This window comes from Halichoerus grypus, chromosome 6, assembly GCF_964656455.1.
Source record: "Halichoerus grypus chromosome 6, mHalGry1.hap1.1, whole genome shotgun sequence".
NCBI lineage: Eukaryota > Metazoa > Chordata > Mammalia > Carnivora > Phocidae > Halichoerus > Halichoerus grypus.
In genome coordinates this window covers 151,851,049-151,863,932 of record NC_135717.1, presented here as the reverse complement: position 1 = coordinate 151,863,932, position 12,884 = coordinate 151,851,049, and the positions used below count along the sequence as shown (strand labels likewise).

The window sequence follows — 12,884 nt, the reverse complement described above, 5'->3', positions numbered from 1 at the left end:
GTGGATTTAGAAACCAGCTGCCTGAGTTCCAGTTCTGTGGCTTACCAGCTGTGTGATCTCAAGCACAGTATTTAACTTGGACCTGTTTGCTCATCTCTAATATGGATAATAATGGAATCTTTTTCATAGGGCTATATATATAAGGATTAAATTAGTTAATATTTGCATTTAGAATAGGGCCTGGCACTTAGTAAATATTGTTAGGAGTGTAATGAGTAAAGAATTATGTCTATAGGTGTACAAACTGAATTTATTATAATGTATATACATATATATGTATATCTCAAAATGATTGTGATTTTAGGGTAGACCATTCTATTAATAATTCCAGCGTTTACTATTTTTACTCTTGATTTAATCTCTTTTTCTTTAACATGTTTACTCTAAAATGGTATAGACATCCGTTTAAGTAATTTTGGCCTGCTCCTACCCTTGGACAGCTTCTTTTGGGATTCTTTTTTTTTTTTAATTAAAAATCAGGGATTTTTTTAAATTAAAGATCAGGGATTTACCAGGAATTGTACCGTAATGAATGACAATTTATAGTACGTATCCCTTTTTCTTACCCCTTTAGTAAATCTACACTTCAGAGCAGTAGTTCTCTTTAATTTGGTTGGTTCTCAGTTCCGTCTGCACATCAGAATCACCTGGGGAGATTTAAAAAATTAACAGTGTCAAGGCCTCACCCTTGGTCCAATTAAATCATAATCTCTGGCATAGTCCCGGGCACTGGCATATTCAAATGTTTTCCCTGTAATTGTATTATGCAGTTGAGTTTGAAAATTGCTGCTTTTTAAAGTGTTACTTTTTGGGCGCCTGGGTGGCTCAGATGGTTAAGCGTCTGCCTTCGGCTCAGGTCATGATCCCAGGGTCCTGGGATCGAGTCCCGCATCGGGCTCTCTGCTCCTTGGGAGCCTGCTTCTCCCTCTGCCTCTCTCTCTCTCTGTCTCTCATGAATAAATAAATAAAATCTTTAAAGTGTTACTTTTTGGCAAGTTTCCTGAAGCTGAACATCATCTGATTCTTGTTATGAAAACATGGATTTCTGGGCTTTAGCTCAAATGTATTAAATCTAAACTTACATGGGAGGAGTCTGATTATTTGTGCATTAACAATGATGTCAGGAGATTCTTTTATTTTTTGGTGTGTGTACAACATGGTAATTTGACAGTTCTATACATTACTGAATGCTCATCATGGTGAGCATGGTTACCGTCTGTCACTCTACCATGTTATTACAGTATTATTGACTGTGTTTGCTATGCTGTACTTTTCATCTCTGTGACTTATTTTATAACTGAAGTTTGTACCTCTTCATCAGCCGGAGATTCTTATCCAGCAAGTTTAAGAACTAGACGTGGATGATGCCTGTTTGTAAGAGATCACACAATTTTTGTGCTTGAAATATGAGTATACCTTGAAGGCCTCCTTTGCTTTTACATATCAGGATTGTGCCTAATTATTGTAGTGAGAAGGAGAAGGTTTGGGACTTATAGAGTGAATCCACTGCATATTAAGAAGAGGAACAAAAAGAAAGATGTCAGAGTGCTGGCTAAGGACAAGGATAAAATAAATGCATTCTCTTTAACTGGTACTGATTCTTGTTTTAGCTAGACGGGAACATATTTTACTTTAAAAATTAACTTTTGTTTTCTTTATTAAGGATAGAGTGTGTTCTAATAGCCACAGGTTGTTTCACAGCATAAGAAAATAGTGGGTGACCACTTTTCTGATAGAACTTTGTTTTATCCTGGGACGCCTGGGTGGCTCAGTCAGTTAAGCGTCTGCCTTCGGCTCAGGTCATGATCCCAGGGGCCTGGGACAGAGTCCCATGTTGGGCTCCCTGCTCACTGGGGAGCCTGCTTTTCCCTCTGCCTGCCGCTGCCCCTGCTTGTGCTCTCTCTCTCGCTCTCCGACAAATAAATAAATAAAATCTTTAAAAAAAACAAACTTTTCTTTATCCTGTCCGACTATGAATTTTTATTGGAGAAAAAATGCAAGTGTAGTGCATATAAATATAAATATGACACAGAGGCTCTAGATTCTTGATATTTTCACATTTAACATGGAACAGTTTTGATTGAAATCAATTGTGCAGAATGTTATTAATTTTTAATTTTGCTGAGGCACATGCATTTGCATGTGTTATGAGACTGGTGTGTAGGAACATTCTTAGTGTGTAAACCTTGCCAAATGTCTTGCAACTTTTTAAAATATCATACAGCTCATTTTTGTTCTATATTCCCAGCACTCATGCAGTTTTCTTTTGAAATTAATACAAACTTTTTTTCTTTTTTTAATGGAACTTCCCCCTCCCCCAAGAGAAACTGACTACTGTTTCTAGTAAATGTATTAGAGAAAATAAAGACTTTGAGAAAGTGATAGTTCTTAGTTCCAGGGTAAATCTTTCCTTTAGTTTTAACTGGGTGGCATTTTTAAAGTTAATGAATGAGGGCCACCTAATATTTTTTTAAAAAATATTCTTTCTTCTCTTTTATTTAGAAATTATGTGCCAATTCGAGGACTTGGGAATGCTTTGTGCTCTATTCAATACCCAAATGTAAGAAGTTAATTGTGGTGGTTTGTAACTATGAAAAGGCAAGATTCACTATGAAATTAAAAAAAAAAAAATACTGTGGAATAGGTCTGAGTGTGTGCCTTGAGTGTCTTGATTTTTTTTTTTTTAATTGGACTCATGACCCTGAGATCAAGACCTGCGCTGAGTCGGAAGCTTAACTGACTGAGCCACTCAGGTGCCCTGAGCATCCTGATTTTTAAATTTTATTTTATTATTTTAAGCTCCTCAAGTGATTCTAACACTCAAGTCCAAACAAGAGCCTTTGGTTCGCTGTATTTTTGTTTGTTTAAGAGAACAAAAAGCCCCAAAACTGTAATCACAGTTTTATGTGATCCATCATAATTTATGTGATTAAAATTCAGCTAAATCTTAGGTTCCCCCAAAGTATATGAAAATTAAGATTTATACTTATCTTCGTGAAAAAGAAAACATTGTTTAGAAGGTAGGTAGGTGGTGGTAGTGATGTGGTGATGAGTGTGTGTGTGTTTTTACATATGTACTATACAAACTTTTTCTTTTTCTTTTTTAAAGTTACATAGCAAACTTCTGGAGACAGAGCGCCAACTAGGTGAAGCTCATGGTAGGCTAAAGGAACAGAGACAACTTTCAAGTGAAAAGTTGATGGATAAAGAACAACAAGTGGCTGATCTACAGCTCAAACTTTCTCGTTTAGAAGAACAGGTAAGCTAATTTCAAGTGTTTATAGTAGCAAGTTTATTGATAGATTTGAGGCATCTTATATAGTATTATGGTTCAATTTTTTCATTGTTAAGAGCTTTAATTAGACATTTTTACTTTAAATTGTGACATTTATTTCTCCCCAATAAAAACATCCTACTTATTATTAAATATATTAGGTCATTTTGTTGTGACTGTATTCTCTAAAGTTCTCAATTAAAATGTGTTAAGAAGACTACTCCTTTAGCTTAGGTAAGAAAGTTTCTGGGGGTGAACCTTTATTAGGCTGCTGAAGGGGAGGAGTCTTCCTGCCCAGGAAGGGCAACTTCCCAATAAAACAGTGAAGCATGAACACAGTTGGTGAGGATCTTTAAAAATGACATGTATTTGGTGCTTATAAACTTGGAGCTTGCATTTAAGGATTTTCACTTTTGCAATTTAAGCATAAGATTGAAAGCTATCCTAATTAAAGGTGTGGTTGCCAATAATGGTAACTATTTTTTGGTTAAAGTAAAAGTTATCATTAAATTATATCTTTTACTAGAATTGAACAAACACTGAGAGTTAAAATCTGTAGCTTCATCAACAGATTTTCTTCTAGATCCAGAATCTTAGACATGATAGATAACCCATTCTTTTCCAATAAGCGTTAATTATGTTGTAGAAAAAAACAAAACAAATACTGATACTGTGGTTTAGATTATTGTTACAAAAAAATCTGTATGTAATCAATTCCTTGATCATATTAGTATACAAAAAAGCATTAATAAACTAAATGCCAACCTAGGGAAAAAATTGTGTTCTTAGGATTAGAGTCTATTCCTAGGGAATAGTTTCATAATCATGAGATTAAGATTCTGTAAGTAATGAGATATTGCTTTTTTTTTTTTGATAGTTCTTTTTTGATTAATATATAATGTATTATTTGTTTCAGGGGTACAGGTCTGTGACTCATCAGTCTTACACAATTCACAGCGCTCACCATAGCACATACCCTCCCCAATGTCCATCACCCAGCCACCCCATCCCTCCCACCCCCCTCTACTCCAGCAACCCTCAGTTTGTTTCCTGAGATTAAGAGTCTCTCATGGTTTGTCTCCCTCTCTGGTTTTGTCCCGTTTCATTTTTCCCTCTCTTCCCCCATGATCCGCTGCCTTGTTTCTCAAATTGCACATGTCAGTGAGATCATATGATAATTGTCTTTCTCTGACTTATTTCGCTTAGCATAGTACCCTCTAGTTCCATCCACATTGTTGCAAATGGCAAGATTTCATTTTTTGATGGCTGCATAATAATCCATTGTATATATACCACATCTTCTTTATCCATTCATCCATCAGTGGACATCTAGGCTCTTTCCATAGTTTGGCTATTGTGGACACTGCTGCTATAAACATTGGGGTGCCGGTGCTCCTCTGGATCACTACATTTGTATCTTGGGAAAAACCCAGTAGTGCAATTGCTGGGTTGTAGGGTAGCTCGATTTTCAACTTTTTGAGGAAACTTCATACTGTTTTCCAGAGTGTAATGCCAGATATTTATGAATGATAGCATTATGCCTTTAAATCATGAGCTGACAATCTACATTTTTTTTTTAAGTTGAAGGAAAAAGTAACAAATTCTACAGAATTGCAGCATCAATTAGATAAAACAAAGCAACAACATCAAGAACAACAAGCTCTTCAGCAAAGCACTACAGCAAAACTTCGGGAAGCTCAGGTAAATATTAGTATTTGGATTATTAGCCTTTTAAACAGAAATTAACCAAATCATTATTCTTTTGTTGTGGTAAAACTAGATAATGAGAAAAACTTGATTATGGAGGGCTTTGATAATTTTCAGTATCTGGATGATCAGAAAATCTTCTTCTTTTAATTGCTATGTTGAAATTTTCTATTTTAAAATGATTATAACTAGATTTATTATACATAGACTTATTTATATAAAATATTTAAATTTTATTAAATTTCTTTACTAAATAAATTTACCTATTTAAATAAAATATATTTATTTGTTGTGTATACAAAATAAATTTTTTATTACTTATTATTTTTAAAAGTACCCTGTTTGAAAAACTTAAAAAATGCAAATAAAATTTCCTGATTTAGTTAGCCCAATAAAAAACATTTTGTATTTTCTACAGTAGAACTTAGTAATTTTTGGTCATGTCTTTCCCTGCTTTAGAACTATCATATGAACATTAGAATTATAGGTATAGAAAATATAAGTGATTGGGTTAAATATATACAGATTCTATAGCATAGCTTACAAAATTGAAAGAAGTAAAATTTTTGTTTTGTTACAGCGAGGGGAAGAGGGTGCCCAAGTATTTGAAATGAATTTGACTTTGACATTCATTTATTCCTTCAATCTTTCATTAATTCATTGAATATTATTGAGCACTATATGTCAGGCACTGTGGTAAGCACTGAAAATAAAGAGATGAGTAAGACACAGTGCCTGCCTTCTAGAAAATGGCAGTCTAATGATGTGCACACAGAAACAATGTTGGAATTTAAACGAGGCTGTAAGTAATATGTCTCTCTTACCCTTCTGAGTTTGGAGAGTAGGATGGGAGTCAGATGGATGGAGATAAAAATATTCTACTCATTTACTTGTTTTTTCATTTATCCAGTCAACAAATGTGTATTAATGTCTACTCTTAGCCAAGGAAGTGATTTTGTGGATATGGCAGCAAATGAAATAGACAAAGCTGTCTGCTCTCATGGAGTTTAGTGAGGGAGACAAAGAAAAGACAAGGTAAATAGGCAAAATATGTAGTGTGTTAGATGGTGACAAGTGCTATGGAGATGAAAAAGGAACAGGGAGTAGGAAGGATCTGGGGGGCTGGAGGTGGGACTGCAGTGTTAGATAGGATTGGCAGGGAAGGCCTCTCTGAGAAGATGAAAAGACTCGAAGGAAATGGGAGTGTGAGGCATGTGGATATCAGAGAGAGCATCAATACATTAAAAGACCCTGAAGTGGGAGCATGTCTAAGAAATATCAGGAAGCCAGTGACTGCAGTGGTATAAGTGATAAGAAGGGTAAGAGGGGCACAGAGTCACAGAGATCACAGAGAATGAGAACATGTCAGGCCTCATAGATCATTTTAAGGATTTTACTGTGAGTGATGTGAGAAATCGTTGAAGGGTTCTGAGCAAAGGAGTAACATGACCTGACTTATAATTTCACAGGATTACTCCGGCTGCTGTATTGAGAGTAGACTGTAGGGACACAGGAGTAAAGGCAAAGAAATTAGCTAAGAGACTACTACAGTGATCCAGATAAGAAATGACATGGCTTGGATCAGAGTGGAAACAGTGCAGGTACTGAGAAATGGTTAGATTCTATGTATATTTTAAAGGTAAAGCTGACACATTTACTGATAGATTGATGTGGGATATAGAGAAGTCAAGGATGATACCAAGAAGTTTGTCCTGGGTAGTTAGAAGGATGGAGGTCAAACAAGATGAAGACTGAGAATCCTATTGGACTTGGCAACATGGAGGTCATTGATGACATTGGATAGAGAAGGAGGTATGAAAGCCTAAGGGAAGGGGTTCAAGAGAAAATGGGAAGAGAGAGTTTGATAAAATGAATATAGATAACTCTAGGACTTTTACTGTAAAGAGTAGCAAAGAAATAGAGTAGTAAGACTGGTAAAGAATTTGGCGTAGGTCTGCAGCCAAATGTGCTTTTTTATAGTATACCCCCGAATTAAATTTATTCATCCAGTCACAGACAAAGCTGGAAATGAGACTCTCAACTTCTTATAGGCAGGTTGTCTCTTAGACTGAGGGGTGAGTTAAATATGCCTTAGTTCCTTATTCTAAACTTTGAGTTAGTTAAATTCTCATTACCTGGGGAAGAATAAGAAAACGATGTCAAAGAGGCCAGGCAGTTTCTCCTTATGGAAACATGAAAAGTCCTAAAAACTAATTAAAGAGGTGTAATCAGTGTCATTCTAGGTGTATATATGTATATAAAATTATTATGGTAGCACAGAGGGCAGTTATCTAACTCAGAGTCTGGAAAAGAGCAGTCTTTGGAAACTTCTTAAAAGTGACAAATTGAATTGCAAAGGATATGTAGATGTTTCGGGTTTGTGAAGATGATTATAGTAAGAAGTATACCCCAAGTAGAAATTAAAAGGACAAGGATACTGAAGCTGATATGAACTAAACTGTTAGGTTTTGCTGGAGCTTAAAGTGTAATTTAGAGATTAGTTAGAGAAGAGGCCAGAGCATTAGACATGAGTAAGTTTATAGAAGGTCTTGTGTGACATTTATCTTTGAAGATAGAAAGGTATTAAAGGTCTTAAGATAGAACTCCTGTGGCCAGATTTGGTTTTTAAATAGGTGATTGCTGTGGTTTTGTGAAAGGTGGATTTCGGAGAGAATATTCTGAAGCAGGAGTTCAGTTAAAAGACTAATATATGCAGTAGTTTAGATGAAAATAATAATGCCTTAGTTCAAGCGATTGTTAAAAGATGTCATAGGGCAAATATGAGTAATACTTGGGCAGTAAAATAAGTAGGACTTAATAGTTGTAGGGAAGAGAAAGAGAATGACTTCCAGATTGATAACACTGGGTACATGGTAAATGGAGGTGTCATCAATTGTGTGAGTGAACATGAGACAAATCGACATTTCATTGGGCAGTGTGATGAGTTCAGTTTTGGACATTGTTGAGGCACCTATAGGATATATTTATTTAAAGCTTAGAGGAGGGGACCATGCTATATATATTAGCTGTGAGAAACATCACTATAAATGGGGTAAATGGAATTATTAGAATAGATGTGATCAGCCAGGGAGGCAGTGGAGTGGGGAGAACAGATAACTGATTACACAGGACTTCTGGGAAACACTAGCACTTAATGGCATAGATGAATGGAGGAAAAGCAGCCCACAAGAAAGAGAATGATCAAAGTAATTAAGGAGAACCTGCAGAGTGGAAGCCAAAAGATTGGGGAGAGTCAAAAGTTGGGAGTAATCAGCAACTACAAATGTGGATGTGTAGTAGGGATGACAAGTATGATAAGTGAAAAATGCCCATTATATTAAACTATAATTATATAAGTATATATTCTCATATATTAAGAATAAGTTAGTGACCTTGTTAAACATAATTTCAATAAAGTGGTAGAGATGGCTGAGTTTTGATGAGTAAATGAGAGGTGAGGAGTTGGAAAAGTAAATTTGAATTACTTTTGAAATTTAAATATGAATTTTATAAAGACTGGGCAAAGATGAGTGGGGCTTGGTCTGGGAAGTGTGTTTGAAAACAAAAGATACCCGAACACATTTATAGTCTAGGACAAAGGGACTGGTAGAGAGGGAATAATTGAGGTTATTGAAGGAGAGGTTACAGAAGTAATAAGGTTTTGAAAAGCTATGAGGTAACAGATACAATGGGTGGTGGTAAACTTGAACTTATCCTTTCTTGAAGAATATTCTTTGAAGCTTGAGGAAAGGAAGTAAATATGGATCTATCTATCTATCTTTATAGATAAGAGGATGGAAAATCAAGGTGCATCATCCCAGAAGATTTGCCCCCCTCCTCCCTTTTTTTGGATAAAGTTGGAGATGGTAATAGTTGAATGAAAGGCAGGCAGATGTTAAGAATCTGGAGAGAATATTGAAGCTTTTAAGTAGTTGTTGAGGTGAATATTTGAAGGTAAGAACCACCTTACTCAAGTGAAAGGGTTGACAAGATGCTTCTGAGTATATGATGGAGGTTGGACTTTAGAACTCTGTAGTGGCAGCAATCTATGAAGGTTTATGATTTTGCTCTCACAGTGCTTAGAAATGTAGGTGTGGAATCAGCAGATTGCAACATTGATCTAGGATTGGGCTTTTTTTTTTTTTTTTTTTTTGGATGGCTATATTGGGAATTTGAAGGTGAAAGGAATTGAAGAATGTTGAATCGTTGAGAGAATAGTTAAGGTTAGCTCATATCCATGTATTTATTAGGTTCAGGAAGAGAAATGAGGCATAAGCTATATACGCTAGAAGAAAATTGAGGTCAGTGTCTGTTTGGCATTGAAGAATAGAAATGAGGTCATGAAATTGGAAGATGGTCAGAAAGTTGTGGTCACAGAGTAGGACAGTTGAAATTTTTCATTTGGAACAATTTCAAGTGGTTACAAGATCCTACATGTGAGTGATTGAATAGAATGAGTAAGGGTCCAGGAATTAAGATGATATGAATGTTGAGGCTGTGCTCTTAATTCTTTGTGTATTTTGTGTTTCCCAGGAAATTGGCAGAAATTGGGATTGAGAGAAAAACTAAATCAGGTCTCAAGTCTTCAGTGAATGAGGTAGGGATTTACAGATGATAGCAACACAGAATAGAGGCTAGAATAAATGAGTAACATACTCCCCAAAGCAGCATGAAGCTTTTACATGATGGGGAGAGTTATGGGGTGAAAAACCAGAAAGGAGTCAACCTCCCTTGCTTGCCCAGCAGAATGGTCCTTATGTATCCGAGACTGTTGAGGGGTAATCGGCATCTGTAAAGGGTGAACCAAATTTCACTTCTGACTTGGAAATAGAGTGACTGTTCTGGAAAAAAGCTTAGGCCTGGAGCTGTGGTTCCAGAAGATGAGTGGGATGTGGAGAGAGGGATCATTAGTGGCAGGAGCAGAGAATGAGAGCAGATAGGTTAGGTTGCCTTTCATTATTTTGTGATTGAAACTGAGAGGAGAAACATGTTTGAAAGTGATCTCAAATAGTGCAGTATTGGTGCAAATTGTTGAGAGTACCAGGTGGTTCCTGACTGGATCTGAGGAAGGTAGTGTGGGGTACTATAAGGTTTGCAGAGGGGCTTGTTAGGGTCTGGTTTTAGGGAGAGGTTCTCTCTGGCTGTCTTAGAATGACTGAGGCAGAGCCAAGGCTGTGGGTTAGATAGCTCCAGAATATTAATGGGCATTGTTCTGGATGTGGGCTAATGACCCTGCTCTGTGTAACACTAGGCCCTTGGTAAAGTAAAAGAAAAGGGATCCCTTGATATATCAATAGAAGAGTCCTATTGGAGTATTGAAGTGAGCCTTCATGAGTGTGCGTGTGTTAGAGTGCAATCCTTTATTTTTCTGTTCATTCAACAAATATCTTAGAGCATATGTATCTTGGATACATCAATGAGTAAAACAGACAAAAATCCTCACCTTTGAGGAGCATACATTCTAGTAAGGGGGTGGAGGGAAACAGGTAAACATGAAAAATAAGTAATTCACTTAGTGTGTTAAAAGATAAGTGCTATGGAAAGGGAAAAAAAAATTCAGGAGAAGGAGTATTGGGAGAGGCTGCGATTTTATTTTATTTTATTTTATATTTTAATTTTTTAAAAGATTTATTTATTTTAGAGACAGAGAGTGCGCATGAGTCGGGGAGGGGCATAGGGTGAGGAGAGAAGCAGACTCCCTGCTGAGCGCAGATCCCAATGCAGGGCTCAGTCTCATGACCCTGAGATCATGGCCTGAGCCAAAATCAAGAGTCGGATGCTCAACTGACTGAGCCACTTAGGTGCCCCGAAAGGCTGCAATTTTAAATGTAATGGTCAGGGTAGGCCTGATTGAGTAGGTGACATATGAACAAACATTTGAAGGAGAGGGGATGAGCCATGTGACTTTGTGGGAAAGGTATTCTAGACAGAAGAAACAGTGCAAAGGCCCTGCGGTGGGAGTGTGCCTGGTGTGATAAGGAGTAAGGAGAGTCCCACGAATCTGCAATGGATTAAACAACAAGAAGAGTAGTGGGCAGTGAGGTCCGAGTGTTAGAATAAGAATGTGGTTAATTGAAGGTTTTTTTTTTTTTGAAATTCTAGTTTATTATCAATAATACAGATTTATATTATTAAATATATATTTCTAATTAAGTTTACCATGTTAAAATGTAATGAGTAACTAAAAAATGTAAGACTGAGTTGCAAAATGTATTATCAATTATGTTTAAGGAATAACTTTTTAAGTTCTCTATCCTTAAGGTAGTAGTTTTCACTTCTTTACAGAATGATTTAGAACAAGTACTACGTCAAATTGGTGATAAGGACCAAAAGATCCAGAACCTTGAAGCCTTATTACAGAAGAGTAAAGAAAATATTTCCTTACTAGAAAAAGAAAGAGAAGATCTTTATGCAAAAATTCAGGCTGGTGAAGGAGAGACTGCTGTTCTTAACCAGTTACAAGAAAAAAACCATACCTTACAGGAGCAAGTAAGCATGTCAGATTTATTCTATTTTTAAAACTGACTTTTAGCTTTCTAAATCTTACTAAGTGCTTTATTTAAATGACTCTTCATTCTGGTTCTTTTTAGCACTTTTTAAATATTATGTTTTTTTGACAAATACCATCTCATTTACCTTAGAGATAGGTTGCTATTGTAGTAAAAGTAAGTTAGCATAATTTGACAAAGAAAATCTCAATTCGTGTCCCAGCACATAACTTATTACCTGTGTGACCACAAGCAAATAAATTTACCTTGTCAGCTCATTAGAAAAGTAGAGATGTTATTAATAATGCATTCTTGCTTCATGGCATTTTGTGATATTTTGAAAAAAGAATGAATAACAACATAAATTTATAAACTGAAAGTACTAATCAAGTGTTAGTTGCTACTATGTATTGGTTAATATGTGGGCTTACTAGTAAATTATATTTTGGTCCTGATATGTCTTTGGAATATGGAGCTAATAATAATTTTGATAAGTTGCTTATATAGAATTTACAGTTGCTTTTTTGGAAGAATTGTCCAATAAGAGAGTTACAATTATCTAAATGAGAAAATAGTAAAACAAAATATCAGTAGGTAATGCCATTTTTCTAATTCTTTTTAAAAGAATAAATAAAAATAAATCTATGTACTTGTGCTTCCTGCCATGTTGGAGTAACCTATTTAGTCCTTTCATCATAAATGATTAGAACAGTAGAAAAAGAATGTGTAAAACCACTGTGTTCAGATATTGTACAATAATCAGTGCAGGGCTTTGACTCCTGAGAAAAGAGAAGCAAGGGAAGTGAACCTTTTGACCATTCCAGCTTTTGCCCCGGAGACATTTTCCAGACTGAGGTGCAGGTTGGCGGAATCCAAGGAAAGCACAGTGGTCTCACTGAACTAAGGAGTGAGATATTGAAGTTCAGAAAGGTTGAGGCACCTGACATTTGTAGGGCAGAGTATCAGAGAGGAGGGAACAATGGAGAGAAGCAGCCCCAGAAATCTGAATAAGGGATCCACTTGAGCCTTTAGCTGACTGCTAAACTTTGCATTCATATGGTGCAATTTCATGAGGCCAGGCAATGAACAATCATTAGGAAGCTACAAACTGAAAAATGATCAGGGCTGGGAGATGTTCAAATCCAGGAAGAGAATACAGATGTGATTGAACACTTTGGGAACATTTAGTAGAAACCCCGGGAATGTTACACCTTAGGATAAAGCTAAACTAGCCCTAGGGTAAAAGCTAGTGTACACCTGACCTAACAAAGCATAAAAACAAACCTCAAAAGGATCCAGCTGAACCACATGTATATTAACTGCCTGCTGGAACAAAATTAAACATTTTTGAAAGAAGACAACAAAATCAAAACTTGTTGACATAAATATAAAAAAATTACTAGACATTCAAAGAA

General features: G+C 36.0%; 1 protein-coding gene across 2 annotated transcripts in view; it reads left to right on the top strand.

Moving 5' to 3' along the window:
- EEA1 (early endosome antigen 1) overlaps nt 1-12,884 on the top strand; it is a 127,018-nt gene that overhangs the window by 73,908 nt on the left and 40,226 nt on the right. For both annotated transcript variants that reach the window (XM_078076408.1, XM_078076407.1), the window contains exons 12-14: nt 3,110-3,259; nt 4,856-4,975; nt 11,267-11,470. In XM_078076408.1, the coding sequence (XP_077932534.1) occupies nt 3,110-3,259; nt 4,856-4,975; nt 11,267-11,470 (474 nt within the window). The remainder of the gene's footprint in view (nt 1-3,109; nt 3,260-4,855; nt 4,976-11,266; nt 11,471-12,884) is intronic.